Below are 18,523 nucleotides of genomic sequence, written 5' to 3'. Positions count from 1 at the left end.
TTATCCTGCCCAGGTTTGTTTGCTTGTTTATTTTCTAATGAACCGGTTACCTATGAGGCTCCCTTCCCCATCTCACAAAAACTTGGCATCTTGGACAGGGAATCTTGGTGAATCTCCATGAGCCCATAAGTGAAAGATTCCAGTTGAAAGTATTTTCTGATGGCTTAGCCTGTTTCATTTAAGTAGAACTAAAATATGCCAGATTCTGTTTTCCTGGCTATAGCATTCCCTAGCACAGTGTTCTCACGTTGTGATGTATGCAGTGTGAGCAACGTACCCATTTTTTTAATTATTGTGCAACATTTTAAAAAAGAGTAGAAAAAAAACAACAACAGTGGAGAGGAAAATCCAATATGTAGAGCTGTGTCCACAGGATGATCGTTAGTTACAGCTTTAATTTCGGTTAATATTAAGTGTTAGCTTCAGTCTAACAGTGTTTAGCAGTTGAATAAGCTTGGCTTGGTTTTACCCACCCACTGCTCTGCCTTGCGTTGTGCTTTGGCCGCTGTCCCTCAACCTCAAGAGATTATTCATTTCTGAGTACACAAGCTCAGGATAAACTGCTTAACTGACATTTTGGGTCTATTAATATCGTTCATTTTGTTTTGGTACGAGATGAATCAGAGCCACGCCACCAAGACCAAATTAACCAAATAAACTGGAGGGTTTTTTTTTGCCAAATTTTCCTGTGTGTCATTGACATTATAAAGGACCAACGCATACCGAGATCTGAGCAACTCAGAGCGTGAAAATCCAGATCCCAGTCAAAATGACTCTTATTCTCGCAGTCTTGTTGCAAACATTCGGAATGTGCTGTTTTTCAACTCCTCAACTCGTGGGATCAAGTAATACGAGGAAGGAATATGGGAAGAAGAAAATTATGTAAATGTATAGCTGCCAATGCTGTTGAACAAGAGCGTGATATTTTCCTGAAAGGCATCCTCCGTGGATCTGGATGCTTCCATCTGGACTTCCTGAGGTGCTGCACTGCCTTGTGCAGCTCTACTGACCCTCCTTTTGCTCACCCTTATTCCCGTCGTGAGATGAGAACAGCAGAAGAGCCAAAGCCCTTGAGACATGCGGTGCAGGTGCTCCTCTGTCTGGCTGCAGGATCCATGCTCTGGCCCAGCTTTTGGGTTGTTTCACCCCAAAGGAACTCTGAGCTCATCAATGCTGTGATGTTGGCCATTGGTCTTTTAGTGGTGAGGCCTCTGTGCTGGGATGTGGTGTCTGTTGTAGATGGCCATCACCTCAAAACAAACGCGCTGTGGGATGTGGTGTCCATTTTAGGTGGCCATCACCTCAAAATGGTCTCATGCAGTGCCTGACTGTGCATCTCAAATGTTCCCAAGAAGCATCTGGACAATACTCTCAGTCACACGGTCTGATTTTCCATGAGTTGAACTTGATGATCCTTACGGATCCCTTCCACCTTGAGCGATTCTGTGATTCTGTGATGAGATTTAGGAGGATTCCCCTTATTTTACAGTATATTGGCCACAGAAGCAGCAGTAACATTACTGAATTTGACAGCACCAAGGTCTTGAGCACCACTGATCAAATCTGGCTGCATCCATGCACCTGGAAAAGAGCTGCATCCTGGAAGTTGCCCACAGCTGGTGCCAGCCCTGCACCTGGGGATCACCAAAAGGAGAGGGTTTTGTCCATTATGTCCCATTTCCCTCAGCAGAGGTGCAGTGCAGCTGGCACAGCTCTCCCAGCCGACACAGCTCACGTGTTAAAAAGCTTGATTTTGTCTTCTCCTGGGAGGAAGAAAATGTTTGGAAATGCAATGCCATGGCTCCCTGATAGCCTGAAAAACCAGTGGGGTCAAGCAGAAGCCATCAAGCATGTCTGTGGTTGCACAAGCCACTTGGCGCGGTGTGCTCACAGTTCTAGCTTTGGCATGCCCTGCTCCTGACTTTTATACGCTCGGGGCTGACGTGATGCAGATTTAACTGTTACTGCCCAGGCCGTATAACACCAAAGCCCCCAGGCCAGCTGCTCTGCTGCTCTGTTCCTCCAGTACTGCGTCCCATTGTCAGTAATTCAGCTGGGGAGCGGTCATACGTTGTGGCATAACTTGTTTACCATTGGCACCGTGGGACAGAGCCAGACCTGGGCACAGGAGTGGATCCGGGCAGCTCCTCTGTGTGCTGGGATGGCACAGTGCTCTGTAGGTGCAGGTTGCTGTGCCATGCGCCCAGCTCCTTCAGGCACACGCAGCTGATCCTCCCCCTCCCTGCAGTCCAAGCAGGGAGAAGCCAAGAGAGGAAGAGACACTCACGAGGTTTCCTTTTCTGCTCTTTCTGCTCTTTGCCTCCTTATGTTCTTTTTTTTTTTTTTTTTTTTTTTTTAATAAACTCTGGCCTGTTTGCTTTTTTTTTTTCCCCTCCCTTCCTTTGCCTTGCTCATTTTTAACTCTTTGCTTCCACTCCCAGCACTGCTCTTTCCTTTGCAGCGCTAGCACAGCTTCAGCAAGCTCCAAGTATTCTTTAATATACTGCTCCAGGTGTACCTTGCTTGTTCTTGCGTCTCATCTTGGCTTATTTGGGGAGCTGAGAGGATTTAAGCTATTGAAATGTAGAGCTCCTAGGGAAGAGCCAAGCTTGCACCCGATGGACACAAGCTGGAGCTCCTCTGTGGAGCTCTGTGTCTGGGTGGACAGCTCAGCATGGTCTTATTTGGAGAATATGGTGGGGATGATTGGCTGTGTGGAGGAGCTCCTTTAGGTGCAAAAGCTCTCTTGGGTGTGGTGTGTGAGGAAGATGGTGATCCACATATCCTGGAGAGGAAGATGGTAGAGGTCTATGAAATTGTGGGTGCTTGGTGCTGGTGAGTTTTCCTTCTCAATAAGGGTGAAGAAGTGAGAGTGCTTTGCATCAGCTGAAATTCCAGCCAAGCCTTTCTTGTCCAACCCTTGTGGAGCTGGAAGACCCTTCTGGAGGACGTTAGCAAGTCTCCTGACCCAGATCTTCCTTCCCAAACTGGCTGGGAGCTCCATGAAGAACTGCTCACCACCCAGCCAGCCCTAGTTCTTCCCCTCCACTTCATTCAAGATAGACAATTAATCATTAACCAACTTGTCCTTTGAGCGGCGCGCAAAGAAAACCTGTAACACCTGAGGGTAACACCGGCCAAGGCACAGCCCTGGAGCCTGCTTGCTTTTGCTGGGGAACCACTCCAGGAGCTGATGCTGCCCTACCACTGCCTGGGTCACATATCTCAGGCAGCAATTTTGGGAATTCTTGTGAATGTTCCCCAAACTGCCCACCTTTGGGCTCCTCTCCAAGCCCAGTGTAAGCTTATAGAAAGGGAGATAACTGTATAGGAAGGTAGATGGGTATAGAGAGAGGTGTATATGGAGGCAGATGAACATGCAGTAAGGCAATGAACACGTAGGAATGCAGGAGAGTTTAGGAAGGTAGACATGCATATAGGAGGCAAATGGCTGTCTGAGGTGGCAAATGAGCATATAGGAAGGCAGGTGAGTGTATAGGACAGCAGGTGAGCAACACCATCGTGTACACTGGAAGTGATTACCTAACAGCTGAAAATGGGGCCATGCCCATACGTGATTGGTGAGCACTCAGCACATGGGCACCTCTGGATTCCGCAGCACTGGGATTTCCCCCAGCACTGCCCTGCAGCGGCCGAGGGGACCTCCGGGGACATTAAGAAGTGCTGAGCAGAGGGCTGAGTAACGTCCCTGATTTCTCCTGGCTCCGAGAGCTCCCCAGATCTTGCGCTGAAATGAGTCACCCCACGCAGCGTGCTGCCAGCCATTGACACGTGATAACAGAAACGTCCCCAGCTCCCGCGCCAGGAGTCACGTCAAAGGCGTATTCTTCTTATTAGTTTTTTTTTTCCTTTAAAGCAAAATCCCTTTCTGCTCCATCTGACTCAGCCCCAGCAAAGCCACTGCTTGAGACAGAGCAAAGCCCAGCCTGGTGGCGCAGGGAATTAGCTGTGTCCCCATGGGATGCAGTTTGATATTTTGGGGGGAAAGCTCTGGGATGGCATGATCTGAGAAGACCCTGAGTTGCCCATATTCCATCAGTGCAGGGGGAGCACCGAGCTGGTCCCAGGGCTGCAGACATGTGGGGACATCCCAGCAGCACGCTCAAGACTCAAAGCCAGTGTCTGAGAGCGGTGTCCCAATGCTCCCTGAGCTCCAGCAGGTCGGGGCTGTGCCCACTGCCCCGGGGAGCTGTTCAATGCCCACAGCCCTCTGGGACAGAACCCTAGCACCCAGCCTTTTCCCAGTGTTCCATCCTGAGATCCTTCCATCCCATCCTACAGGATGTCGAAGCGCTTCTCTGGCAGTGCTGGAGCTGCCTCTTCCTCAGGCTCGATGCTGTTGGGTACCGTGTGCTGCGGTGCCCGGGACGCTTTGCAGATGCGAGCATACACAGGTATGGGGCTGCCTGAGCTGCATGGCTCCTCTTGAACAACAAAGACCTGCCCCGGGTCCATACCATCCCCACTGTTCCCATCGTCCCTGTAGGGCTTCTCCAGCCCAACACTGAGCTTCTGGGATTTGTAGCGGATGCTTTCGTAGATGGGCCCCTGGGCATCCTGCACTGTGTCCACTGCGGGTTCTGTGGTGTCACCGGGCAGCAGTGGGAGCTGCCGGTGCCGCAGGAAGTCTGGAGTCCTTGGGGAGGATTTAGGGGATGTGTTGGGGTGTGGTGACCCAGAGATGTTTGTATTCCCCTCACTGGTGACCTCTGTCCTGCTGCAAGGCGATGCACCTGCAGGGAAGGAGAGGGAGAGGATGAGGCAGGGGAGATGCTTGGGGGCACCCCCTAATTTCTGGGTAAGGTAGAAGTGAGTAAATGTTCTTAAATGAGAGCTTTGGTGTGGTTCCTCCTGCTTGCCAGTTCCATCCCTTCTCTTTGGTTTCTGCAAGAAATTCAACAGAAAGCAAAGGAAAACCCCATGCATCCTGGGCTCCCCGCCTTCCATTGCTGCTCAAATATTTATTTAAGGAGGAGGTTCTGCCCTGTGCACAGGATCTGTCAACAGCAGGAGATGGCAGAGTGGGTGCCGAGCCGGTTTGTTCACCTCTGAGATGAAGGAGGCTCTGGAATAGGTTTCCTTCTGCATTGTGAGCTTTCCTCTTCCTGTTGTTAAGCCGCAGGGATGTGGTGCTGTGGGACTTGGGGTGCAGGTTCCCTGCAGCAGGTGGTGGGGTGCAGGACCATGGGCAGGAAGTTGTGGGGTCAGATCCTGTCCAGAGCCATGGCCTCCTTGATGCCCTCCATCTATGTCCTGTACCCCTGCCCCATGAGCATCCCAGTGTGAGCATCCCAATGGGACCCGCATCAGCACCCCAATGGGATCTCCAATGGACATTCTCCCAAAGTGAACATTTTAGTGTGAGCACACCAATGGGAGCATCCCAGCATGAGCACCCCAGTGGAGATGCTCCAATTCTGAACATCTCAAGGTGAGCACACGAATGGGAGCGTCCTAATGTGGGAATCTCAATTTAAGCATCCCAACCTGAGTGCCCCAAAGTGGGCACCCCAACATGAGTATCCTAATACAATCATCCATATGTGATCATCCCAACCTGAGCACTCCCAAATGGGCAGTCCAATGTGAGCATCCTAATGTGAACACCCTAAGAGAAACATCTCAAGCTGATGTTGATGACTCCAACACGAATATCCCAAAGTGGGCACCCAAACCCGAGCACCCCAGTGTGGGTATCTCAGTGCAAACATCCCCACGTGAGCATCCCAATGCAAGTATCCCAGCATGAGCACCTCAACCTGGGCACCCTAAAGTGGGCATCCCAACTCGAGCACCCCAAAGTAGACACTCCAGTGTGAGCATCCCAATGCAAGCATCGCAACCTGAATGCTCCAGTGTGGGAACCCCAAAGTTGGCACCCCAGTGTGAGTATCCCAGTGCAAGCATCCCAATGTGAGTATTCCAAAGTGGACATCCCATCACGGGCACTCCAACATGAGCATCCTACTGCAAGCATCTCCATGTGAGCATCCCAACATGAGCACCCCAAAACGGGTGTTCCACTGCGGGCATCCCCATGCGAGCACCCTAACACAAACATCTCAAACAGATCACCCCAACACAAAGATCCCAAAGTGGGCACCCCAACCTGAGCACCCCAAGGTGGGCACTCCAATGCGAGCAGCAGCTCAAAGTCCCGCAGAGCCGCGGCTCCTCCCAGGGTGAGCAAATCATTAACAGCGCCGGCAGCACCGCGCCGCGGACCTTCGGACTGCGTTGGCACAGCGCACAGAGGCGCACGCGTGCACACTTGGGTCTGGGCGCGTGTATTTGCACGCCCGCAGGCACGCGTGCAAATGAAACGGCTGTGCACGCGTGGACGGCTGCACACAAGCGCGCGCATGTGCATATTTGCACGCGCATGGTGCACACTTAGGCGTACGCAATGGTTTGCTCGCGCCCAGCACCCGTGCAGGTGGGTGTGCGTGGGGCAGTAGGAGCGCCCACAGCGGCAGGACGGGGGGGAGCGGAAGGCCACCGCTGCCTGTCCCCATCGCTGTCCCCGTGGCTCCGTCCCCTGCCCCGTCCCTACCTCCCAGCAGCGCCGCTCCCCCATCTCTGCAGTCCGGTCCCGACAGCGTCACCTGCAGCAGAAACAGAGACACGGAGACACTCGTGCACCCGCCCCAAACTCCTGTGCAACACTCGTGCACGCCCACACGGCTCGTGCCTGCCCCCCATTGCCTCTCGTTGCCCCCTATCGCCCCCCAGCCCCGCGCATATCCTCTCCGGCCTTTAGGGGTGCGCTGGGCTCAGTGGCCCCCACCCCCGCGTGACCCCCCCACCCCCCGAGGGCTGTCCCCGCGTCCCCCTCGTGCTTTGGGTTTGTATTTTGGGGGGGGGGGGGGACTCGGGGCCGTTCCCGCTGCCGACGCTGGGGGGCTGTCCAAGCCCGTGCGACAGCGCTGTCCCCAAGGAGAGACGCGGCGACACCCGACGGCGCCTCGTTTTGGGTGAAGAAAAGATTCGGTCGTCGGGGGTGGGGGATGGGGGGGGGGGGGGGTGCACAGCCCGTTTGTCCCCTTGTCCGGCCGTCCCCGCAGGGACGGGTTGTGACGGGAGCACGACAGTGGGGACCGACTGTCACTGGGATGGGGACATTGGCAATGGGCACACGGGGACAAGAAGGGGATGGGGACACAGAGCAGAGCCCCCCCCCCCCCTCGGCCACACCGCTCTCACCAGCCCGGAGTTCCCTGTGGCGTTCCCGGTGCTCTGGGTAGAGAAGCGGCCGCTCGCCCTGTAGGAAGGAGATGGTGACGCCGATGTCGCCGTGGCTGCCCTTTGGCACGCACCAAGGCCGAGCCAAAAAGCACGGCACGACCCCTATGGGGTGCTGCGTCCTCGCAAATCCCCCACGTGAGGGCACATACCTGGGGCAGAAGGCGCAGAGGAACAGCAGCAGCAGGAACCCAATGGGTGCAGCAGCAGCCAAAGCCCACGGCAGCGCCGGGGCCATCGATGGAAGCTGATGGGGGACGGGCGCACGTCAGGCTGGGTGCAGAGCTGACCTCACTCTGCTTCCAGGAAGCTTTTCCCACACAGATTCCATAGGAATTCCCATCCCTTGGTCCCAGCAGGGCTGCACAGCACTGTCCCCGCTCAGCTCAGCCCACAGAGGATTTGGGGTGGCAGCAGCGTGGGAACAACCCTATGCCCAACGTTGGCACCCGTGGGCCGTGGTGCCTGCGGGCTGCAGGAAGCCGTGCCCCATCCCAGGCCCGGATTGCTGGCATAGCTGTGCCGTGACACAGCGCTGTCACACCCCATGGCGCCCAGCTCACCTCACAGCTTCTGCTCTTACTCAAACACCCGTGTTTGGTGGCTGCTCTCCCCTCTGTGGCAGTGGGGTGGGGGGGGGGTGGGGGGGTGTGAAAACAGGACTGGGGCAAGGGGCTGCATCCCACCGCATCCCTTGTTAATCCTTCCTGCATCCCTGCTACATCCCCACTGTATTCCACTGCATTCCCGCTACATCCCTATTGCATCCCTGCTGCATCCCACCACGTGCCTATTGTATCCTTCCTGCATCTCTTTTGCATCCCTACTGGATCCCACTGCAGCCCTCTTGCATCCCAAGTGCATTCCCACTGCATCCCTGCTGCATCCCCCCTGAAACCTTGCTCCATCCTCTCTGCACCCCCACTGCGTTCCTACTGCATCCCTATTGCATTCCTACTGCATCCGTATTGCGTTCCCACTGCATCCCTGCTGCGTATCTACTGTATCCCACTGCATTCCCACTGCATACCACTGCGTCCCTCTGCAGCCATCCAGCATCCCTGTTGCATCCCTCCTGCATCTCCACTGAAACCTCGCTCCATCCCACTTCATCCCCACTGCACCCCACCTAAACCATGCTGCATCCCCCACTGCATCCCCACTGCATCTCTCTTGCATCCTTATGGGACACTTCTGAACCCACCCAGGCAGCCCCCCTCCAAGAAACACATTCCCACCCTCCTCCCCCAAACCTCAGCTCTGTTTCCCAGCAGAGCCCTGCCCAATACTGACTGGAGGCCAGTTGGGCTCCCCACGGGGAACTTTTGGGGTGGGAGCTCTGCAAAGAGAGCCAGGAGGTGCCCAACAGGCTGAGCCTGCTCTGTCAGCTCTGTGCCACCCTGCTCAGTGCTGGCACCTTATTGTGCCCCCCGTGCCCAGAGCACCCTGCCTATACTCTGGGGCTGTTAGGGGTGAGTTGTCTCCAGAGTGGGTGCCCTCACCCCGGGGTGCTGGGCTCAGTGGGGTGATTGGTCACAGCCTGGAGGGGTTTTCCCTCTAAAACCCACTCAGTCAAGAACTCGGTCCTAATGGATGCTCCAGGGGAGCACAAGGGTAATTTCAGACATGTCTTGGCCCTCCAAGCCCACCCTGCCTCAGTTTCCCCATCTGTACACTGAGACCATCCTCATTGTACCCATGTTCCCCACATGAGCCTCAAGGCCCAGGACCTCCCATACCCCTCTCTGTACCCCTCCCCAGGCTCAGAGACACTCACCCAGGTGCTGCCGGATCCCTGGGTGCTGCCGGCTGCTGATCTGCTCAACTTTGGCCAGGAGCAGTGGGTGGCACCCGTCACACCCCAGCTTCCTGCTGCTGCCCCACCCGGCCCCACGGAGCTCTGCCCTGGGCATATGTAGGGGAAACCTGAGCCCCAACAGCACCAAAAACAGCAACCTGGGGGGGGTTCTGAACACCCATGGGGGGTCCTAGCAACCATGGGGGGTCCTGCAGCTCAGGGGAGGTCCTGCAGCCCTAGGAGGGGTCTTGTGCCCCCAGATCCAGTGCTATGGGACTCCTTTGAGGAGCTGCTGGGAAGGGGTAAGCCAAGATCAGAGCCCCCAGAAGTAGTGCTGGATCTCATCCAGGATCCACAGCCATCCAGGATTCCCTCTGTCCTGCCCTCTCTCTGTCTACAATCCCCAGCCATCCTCCAACCCAGATCCCCCCCATACTGGATCCCCTCTACCCATGATCTCTTCCATCCTGGATCACCCTCCATCCTGAATCCTGTCCATCCTGGATCTCCATCCCTGATAATCCTACATTCCTGATCCCCTCCATCCCGGATCTGCCTCCATCCCAGATTGCTGCTCTCCCAGATCACCCTCTGTCCTAAGTCCACTCCATCCCAGATCCCCTTTTGCAGCTCCAGGTGGGAGCAGCTCAGCCCTGAGCCCCCAGCAGCGCTGTCCCTGCTTTGTGCTATTAAGATAAATTCCTCCTGTGACGAGCTCATCTCTGCACTGTCACTCCATTAGGATCCAGACACCAAGGGACATAAAAAGCTGTACAATGATGTTGGAAGAAAAAAAAAATAATAATTTAATTACAAAGCAAGGCAGAAACCTGCGAACCCCCCCCACCCCCACATGGCTGTGTGTTCTGCTGCACCGCTTGGATCCGTGACCCCAAACCAGGGAGCATCAGTGCCATTTGGAAAATTGAAACAATTTGCTCAGAATGCAATAAATGCTGAAGCTGAAATCTGAAAAAACACTTCCCTCCCCTCCCCTCCCCTCCCCTCCCCTCCCCTCCCCTCCCCTCCCCTCCCCTCCCCTCCCCTCCCCTCCCCTCCCCTCCCCTTCCCTTCCCTCCCCTTCCCTTCCCTTCCCTTCCCTTCCCTTCCCTTCCCTTCCCTTCCCTTCCCTTCCCTTCCCTTCCCTTCCCTTCCCTTCCCTTCCCTTCCCTTCCCTTCCCTTCCCTTCCCTTCCCTTCCCTTCCCTTCCCTTCCCTTCCCTTCCCTTCCCTTCCCTTCCCTTCCCTTCCCTTCCCTTCCCTTCCCTTCCCTTCCCTTCCCTTCCCTTCCCTTCCCTTCCCCTCCCTATTTCCCTACACCTCCCCTTCCCTCCGCTCCCCTCCTCTCCCCTCTGTTCTCCTCCTCTCCCCATCTTCTCCCTGTCCCCTCCCCTTTCCCATGCCAATACACGGACACAGCCATGGCAAAGCTGACTCCAAAGAAACAATAAATTCACAGCACTCAGCACTGTTCCCAGCAGCATTCCCCCAGGAATATTTTGTTCATCATGAGCCCACTCAAAAGGTGCCCACATGTTCTGCAGAGGGCAGCACAACATCGGTGTTGGACCATCACATCATTCCCAGTGCCATTTCTGGGTGCAAATCTGTGTTTTTCAGCCAAGTGCTTGATGGGCGATCCCCCTGTCAGTGCCGGCTCCTTGCTGCCAAATTGCTTTACAAAAGGTCTTCATGAAATCACAGCTTTTCTGCCTGGTTATGGGGACTGGAACAGGGAGGTGGTGGGATCACTGTCCCTGGAGGTGTTCCAGAACTGTGGGGATGTGGCACTGAGGGACGTGGGCAGTGGGCATGGTGGGTTGGACCGGGTGATCTTGGAGGTCCTTTCCAATCTGAATGGTTCTATGATTCTATGATTCCCTTCCCAGGCTGGCAGTGCCTGCCGGCAATGCAGCTCTGAGATGTTGGTACAACGAGCCCATGCTGGTGTCCTCCAAACCTGGGAGCAGTGTTGGCATTTGATGGCTCTGGCCTGCTGCCGTTTGTAATTAAGCCATATGCCTCCAGCAGTCATTTGTCGCCCTATTTTAAGCCTGCTGGAGCTGACGTGCCATTCTGATGGTCTTACTTAAAAATTTAATGACTTTTAAAATTTTCCATAAGGCTGAGAAATGTATTCGTCACTCTGCATCACAGCTGCACAGTGCCACCAATGCAATGGCACCTGCAGAGTTGGGTTTGCACCATTTTGGGCTCCTCTTCGAGGATCTCCCACAGCCCCTGGCCGTGGTGCTGGGCACCCTGCTCTGGGTGGCTCTGCTGAGGCAGGACAGGACCAGAGGGACACAGGGAAGCCTCCAGCCCTAAGCACCCCTGGGCTCTGTGAGCTGGGCACAGTGATGGATGATCTCACCGGGGCACCCTTTTCCACCAAAGGTTGGCGATCGCTGAAGGTCCCTTCCCACCTGGACTGCTCTGTGATTCTCTTTGCAGCTGTTTCAGTGTTAGGAGCAAAACCCACCTAAAAGTCCATTGAATGCCCCGTCCCTGGAGGTGTTTGAGGCCAGGCTGGATGGCAGCCTGGTCTAGTATTAAATGTGGAGGTTGGCGGCCCTGCATGCAGCAGAAGGGTTGGAGCTTCATGATCCTTGACGTCCCTTCCAATGAAAGCCATTCTCAGATTCTATGATTCTATGAATGAAAGCCATTCCCCTCCCATTTGATGGATAGGAAGACCCAACTCTACTGTATCTACCAGCAAAGGCACAGCCTTTGAGCAGCACCACCACAGCATCCTCCACCCACGCATGCCATGCCGTGTGCCAACATAGCCATTCCCCCAGCCAGCCCCGGGCCCAGCTCTGTGCTGTGCGTGCTGCTCCCACGTGTCTCGTTATCTCCAAAGGGGCAGGAACCATGCAGCAGGGTGCCTGCATTGGGACTGCCCTCCAAAATCCTGCCTGGCCGTTGGGGCTCCGAGCTGCCTGGCCAGCGGCCAGCAAACCACTTAAGTGCGCACTTGGCTTCAAGCATGCAAGCCCTTCCAAACAACCTTAAGTGATTTGCTGGATCCAAAACAAAGTTATTAGCACCTTGCAGCACTAAGCCTCTCTGGTGCATGTCATCAGCTGTCAGTGATGGGTAAACTGGGATTAAGGCGAAACGCTCCCATTTCTTCCATCATCTCTCCTGAAGGCTTTGCCATGAGCTCCTACGGCACAGGGACAGCAGCCCTTCGCATCTCCTGCTTCTTGGGCTGGCAGGCTGTTTGCGTGCTCATTGAATTACACGTGCCAATTTGGGGTTATGTTTCTTTGGATTTCTTTTCTGAAGCATTTCTTTAACAGACCCCATTTTATTGGATGCCATATATTGTTAAGGATACTAAGATTTTTGCTCATTTTCTTTGGCCATTTCTGAATGCATTACTGTACAATTCTGTCTCTCTATATAGATATGCATATATATATATATAATGTAGCATATATACATTTCTCTGTTTCCTTCTCCCAGGTAACAGCGATAGGACAAGAGGTGATGGCCTCGAATTGCGCCAGGGGAAGTTCAGGATAGAGACTGGGAAACATTTCTACTCCAAAAGAGCAGTGCTGCAGTGGCACAGCTGCCCAGGGAGGTGGTGGGGTCACCATTCCTGGAGGTGTTTGAGAGGAGCAGAGGTGTGGCACTGAGGGATGTGGTCAGTGGACATGGTGGGATGGGTTGGGGTTAGACTGAGTGATCTCAGAGGTCTTTTCCAACCTGAATGACTCGGTGATTCTACAATTCTTTACACACACACACATATGCAAACACACACATGTACATAAAGTCTTGGCACATTGGTATGAGTGCAGCACTTCAAAGCTCCCTCCTTTGTTTTGGTTCTTCATGAGATGCACACAAGTTCCGCCTTCTTTTTGGCTGCAAATTGGAGGGAACTGGTGGGTTTGGATCCTTCTGCTTTCAAATGCCAAAATTAAAATAATGCTAATGCAGCCCATTGCTTTCAGGTCCTCACCAAACTGGGCACCAAAATGTAGGATATGAAATTTATGACTGATTTGAAGTTGAATAAGCAGCATAACAAATCAATGCTCAAATTGAATGGATTTAGGTTACAAAGCATTATAATGAAACAAAGGGGCTCTCAGAAAATTTCAGTGCTTCTGAGCATTTCAGATCATCCTTCTTTCTGCAGAAACAGCAGACAAGGGAATGCCAAGCCATCAGAGTAGCAGTTTTCTTAAAAGATCATTCCCTTCTCTCAGCAGATGTACAGAGCTTCACAGAACTTGGAATGAATTGGGCCACTGAATACTACCAGTTAAGGGTAGATTTTTCAGGCCCTTGGCTAAATCATCATAGAATCATAGAATGGCCTGGGTTGAAAAGGACCACAATGACCATCCGGTTTCAACCCCCTGCTATGTGCAGGGTCGCCAACCAGCAGACCAGGCTGCCCAGAGCCACATCCACCCTGACCTTGAATGCCTCCAGGGATGGGGCATCCACAGCCTCCTTGGGCAACCTGTTCAGTGCGTCACCACCTCTGGGTGAAAAACTTCCTCCTAATATATAACCTAAACCTCCCCTGTCTCAGTTTAAAACCATCCCCCCTGGTCCTATCACTATCTGCCCTTGTAAACAGCTGGGTCTCCCTTAAAACATACTGGAAGGGATTTCTAGGGTGGAAAGCTTACTTTTCCCCACTTTGGTAGCCATGAGTTGCCCTTGTCCCATTGAGGATCTGCAGTATGATGCTGAACTGCTTCCAGGGATGGGAGCACACAAGCCATGATGCCAGGGAAGCCCGTGGGCTACATGCAAGGCTCACCCAGCTTGCCCAATGTCCAGTGTCACCCCCAAGAGATGCATTAGGGCACTGCAACCAATGCACATCTCCATGGATGTCAACTGACTTCCACCAAGACCAGCCCACAGAAAAGGAGCAGGGCATGAAGACACCACTATTCAGCTAAAATGCCATCACAGCCAGGATCCCATTGTGTCTCTCCTCCTTCTTCCTGGTTAAGCTTCGTGTCATCACAGTGCTGCTTAGCTTTGGCCCAGGATCTTTAAATATTCAACCTAATGTGCTATGAATGTGTTAAAGAGTGTTAAAGCTCTCTCCATGAGGTTGAAGCACACTGTACGTATGCTGGGGTATACTTGGGGGTATGTAGCTGACAGCCCATCTCCAGCTGAGCCCCTGGACAAAGCTTAGCCCTAGAGGTGGCAGCTTCAGTGTCCATCCCTGTCACCTCCTCTCAGTTCTGTAAGTCACCGCCACGGTCCCCATCCAGGCAAGACTCCCTCTTCCCACACCGATCTCTGCAATTTCACACCTTGCCACAGCTCCTGGGATTTTGTAGCATTTTGCAGCTTTCCAAAGAAGCCTCACTTCCTACAACGAGGACAAAGGGAAGAGGCAGTCAGCCAAAGGCATGCAGGCTGGGAGAGGGAGAGCAGCTGGAAATCATTATCCCAAGGACTCAAGCAAAGCTGCAGCACTCTGGTGGGGGACGTGTGTCCTGCTGAGTCCCCTGCTATGTTCAGCTCATGTCTGGTTCTGCAGCCAGAGCCACGAGGGGCTTTGAGAATAGGACCTGCAGTCCCCCGATGTGTGGGATCCCATCAGCATTACTCGGTGCAGATGAGTGGAGGAGAGTTGGTGTTGTGAAGCCAAAATGTGTCAAAAGCAGTTTGAAAAGGACAAGGTGGCACCGTGCAGGGTGCAAGAGCTTGTTCACAAAGTCCCCTCACTTCTCCTCTGGAGCATCACCAACTTTTGCCCCTTCCAGCTGTGGTCCCTGGGCTCTGCTGTTTGTTTTTCTGCTGCTGCATTCAACTCAGTTACATTTTTAAGAAAAGAAGAGCCATTTTCAATTGACCCCACTAACCCCAGATTGCAGGCTTGGCTGGCAGAGGTGGTGTTGTGCCCAGAGGAATTCCTTCCCCTCTGGAAGGTGGGGATGGATGCTGATCAGAAGCCGGAGGATGGAGAGATGGTTTTTGGTACGGAAAAGTTGAAAGAAAATCTTCAGAAAAGGCAGACACGAAGAATTAAAGACCCTCCATGACAGCCTGATGGCTTCCTATGAGATGTTTTCCAGCAGAAAGTGGGATTGCCCATTGCTTGGATCCATTGGGTCAGGACAGAAATTTCCAATGTGTTCTATGTCTGGTCTCACTGCACTGAGGCAACTGGGAGCAAAACCCAACGGCCACATCCTCACCCAGACGGGAAACCATCCTCTGGTGTTGTGCATCGTCAGCCAACCCTGAGGACACTCAGCCTTTGCTGCAGTCCCTGGGAAGTGCTAAACGATGGGAAGACAACTCAACCTCAGGTCAACTTATTTCAGGTTGGGTATTAGGAGACACCAAAAGAGCGGTGATGCAGTGGCACAGCTGCCCAGGGAGGTGGTAGATTTGCTGTCCCTGGAGGTGTTCAAGAGCTGAGGAGATGCGGCACTGAGGGATGTGGCCAGTGGGCAATATTGGATGGTTGGACTAGATGATATTAGAGATCTTTTCCAACACAAATGATTCTATGACCTCACTTTGAAGCAAAACTCCAGACCTGGTGTATAAAAGAAGATGCCATCGGTCCTCATCCTGCTGAATGTAATGACGGGGATGTGCTCCAGATCCATGTGTGCACGGCCAGGAGCAGATACCAGCTCTGCCACCATATGGGTTTGTGACTCACAGTGCCAAAGTGACATCTCCTGAAGGTTCATTGAGTGTTTGAGAGCCATCATGAAACTGGCCAGGAGTTTTGCCCGTCAAATGGCGTATTTAGGCATTTCTCTCCTTCTTTTGGAAGCTGAAGTGCAGAAAGCAAATGTGCAGCATAGTTAAAGCGAGTCGGAGCTGGCAGGAGAGGGACGTAAAGTGAAAAAGAATGGTTTGGAGATGGAAGAGCGTGCGTGCGAGGAGCCAAGCCGACAGATCTGACAAGACAAGAGCAGATGAATGCACGAAACCCGAGACTCCTAGCGAGCGCAACAGCCCCAAACAATGCAGAATTGTTAAAGCAAAAAGCAAAGAGAGGGGGGGGGGAGAAAAAAAGCGACAAATAAATTCGGAGTGGTCAGATTGCTTGCCAAGAGCTTTTTTTCACGTGGCGGAATGTAATAAAATAAACTGTTGGCAGAGCTCTGCCTGGAGATGATGGCACAGAGAAGATGATGGCAAGGAGAGGGGGTGTGAGAAGTGGCAGGGCAGGGGACATGGCTCTGGGGCCACCGCACTGCTCCGTGTCATCCTCCAAATGGAGCCCAGGAAGCCCCCACACCAGCAGGGCCATTCAGCGCGACCGGGGGCTGCGGTATTGATCTCAAGTGGAAAATATGCAGTGATGTATAGCAGCAGCGCCCGGCCCGCCGGCAGGATGAAGGGGATCTTTCTTACAAAAAGGAACAGCGAGAGCAGCAGCGGGGTGCGGAGGCTGCACCCGCTCCCCCAATGTTGCACGCGAGCTCGGCTCCGCTCCGTCTGCTCCGGGATGGTGGGAGGAGGAGGAGGAGGAGGGAAGTAGAGCCACCACAGCAGGCTGGTTTTGGGGAGGGATGAGGCACATGTGACCCAATTAGGAACATCTGCCGTGCGTCCCCATCGGCGGCGCCGGAGCTGCAGTCCCACCCGGCTCCACAACCTCCTGGAGAAGGAGGGAATCCCAAGGGTTTTGGGCTTTTCACTGTGGAATCCCTATTTCCAGGCCTTTTTGTAAATAAAAAATGAGGACAGGGAGGAGATTTTTGCCTAGCAGCCACAATGGTGCCTGCTGAGACACTCAAGTACAATGCAATACAGGGCAAATGCAGAAAAAATTGGAGTTGCGTGCATTCAGTGGGAGAAGATGGTCTAAAGTTGTGCCAGGGAAGGTGTACATCAGCTATTAGGGACAATTTCTTCATAGTGAGGGTGGTCATTGGAAGAGGCTGTCCAGAGAAGTGATGAGGTTCCCATCTCTGTTATGCCTGATCCCTGGAGGTGCTCAGGGCCAGGCTGGATGGAGCCCTGGGCAGCCTGATGTGGTTGGGGGCAATCAGCCCATAGCAGGAGTTGGGGCTGGGGGGCTTTAAGGTTTTTCCATCCCAACTATTCTCTGATTCTGTGATTTCATGATTCTATGATCTTTGGAGGTACGTAGGAGATGTATGGATATGGCACTAAGGGTCATGGATTAATGATGGGATTTGGTGGTTCAGGTCAATTGTTGAACTTGATAGTCTTGAAGGTCTTTTCCAACCGAGATAATTCTATAACTTCATGACTCTACTCGCAGCAGAGAGAGCAGCATCTGCGTGAGTGAGCACTGCAGGCCGGGACCTTGCAGACACCGCTGGTGGCTCCCATCCATCTGTTCCATCTGTCAGGTGCCAACATCTGGGTGAGTGCTGCTGTGACAGTCACACACATCCGGCCCCATCCAGATGTGCGATAGCTGAGTGACAGCCAGTCGGAGATGTGCAGAACCATTTATCCCAGGGAGCAAGCCAGTGGGAAATGTCTCTTCCTTGGGGATCCCCAAAACCCTCTGGCCATGATGCTGGGCATCCCGCTCTGGACGGCCTTGCTGTGGCAGGGGATGGACCAGAGGGATCTGAGGCACCTCCAGCCCCAAGCACACTGGAGGTCCAGGGTTCTAGGATTTGTCAGGACAATTTCTGAGGAGTGGGGATCCATGGCAGAGCTGGGGTAGGAGGGAGGATGGCACGGAGTGAGAACGGTTCCAGAATCAAGACAAAATACTGCAAAACCTCCACTAAAAATGATAATTGCTTTTATGAGAGCTGCCAAGGATCTGTTGGCAAGGGTCTGAACATGAGGAAGAATAAAAGAGGAAAGGGAACAACGCAGCGAAGGAATTAATAGTGGGAGTGGTGTCTTTTCACATTTAATTCTCATTTTAAATTTACTGCTAGGAGCGGCTGTATTTTAAGGGGTATTCATTGATAGTGACACATTACAATTTTTTCCACTATGCAAGGCTTGAAACCATTTGCCCTTTCCACATCCTTATGAGAAAGGTAAATAAAATTATCCTCATTTCAACACTGGGTCATGAGGACCGAGCCTCAGGCTGGGCAGATCAGGGTCTGTAGGGCTCGGCACTGCTTTGCATCATCTGAGAAGCTGCCAGGGTCACTGAGACACTGTCCCCAGGGCTGGCTGATGCTGTGGTGAGGAGCCAGGAGACGAGCTATGGAAATCTGAGCTCCTGCCTCTTGTTGTGAACTGAACTCCCACTGATCTCAGTGGAAATAGAGATCTCCCAAAGCCCCTGGCTGTGGTGCTGGGCACTCTGTTCTGAGTGGCCCTACTGGGGTGAAGGAGACCAGAGGGAGCCCAAAGTGGCACAAAGAGCTGTGCATAGCAATGCACTGTTCTTTTTATCCTAAAACTTTGGGGAGCAGCCTGAAAGCGAGGGATAAGGAGGATGGGTGACATGGCAGTGCTTGGCTCCTTCCCGTTGTCACGCAGACCCCGGCCT

The 18,523-nt window shown here is 53.3% G+C and overlaps 1 protein-coding gene across 1 annotated transcript; it reads right to left on the bottom strand.

Moving 5' to 3' along the window:
- Window positions 1-347: 347 nt before the first annotated feature.
- On the bottom strand, window positions 348-9,096 carry LOC425623. The gene is made up of 5 exons (XM_430279.8): window positions 9,041-9,096; window positions 7,416-7,510; window positions 7,225-7,282; window positions 6,575-6,626; window positions 348-4,754 (listed from the first exon to the last, which is right to left on the bottom strand). The coding sequence occupies exons 2-5, from the start codon at window positions 7,499-7,501 to the stop codon at window positions 4,297-4,299; spliced, it is 654 nt and encodes a 217-aa protein (XP_430279.5). The 5' UTR covers window positions 7,502-7,510; window positions 9,041-9,096; the 3' UTR covers window positions 348-4,296.
- Between the last annotated feature and the right edge of the window lie 9,427 nt (window positions 9,097-18,523).

This window comes from Gallus gallus, chromosome 3 (assembly GCF_016699485.2).
Source record: "Gallus gallus isolate bGalGal1 chromosome 3, bGalGal1.mat.broiler.GRCg7b, whole genome shotgun sequence".
Lineage (NCBI taxonomy): Eukaryota > Metazoa > Chordata > Aves > Galliformes > Phasianidae > Gallus > Gallus gallus.
The sequence above is the reverse complement of the archived record's forward strand: the minus strand, read 5'-3'. Positions and strand labels throughout refer to the sequence as shown.

Coding starts and splice junctions, on each gene's coding strand:
- LOC425623 (XM_430279.8), bottom strand. CDS start 7,501: ATGGCCCCGGCGCTGCCGTGGGCTTTGGCTGCTGCTGCACCCATTGGG. Junction 6,627..7,224: donor CCACAGGGAACTCCGGGCTG/GTGAGAGCGGTG, acceptor TTTCTGCTGCAG/GTGACGCTGTCGGGACCGGA. Junction 4,755..6,574: donor GGGAGCGGCGCTGCTGGGAG/GTAGGGACGGGG, acceptor CCTTCCCTGCAG/GTGCATCGCCTTGCAGCAGG.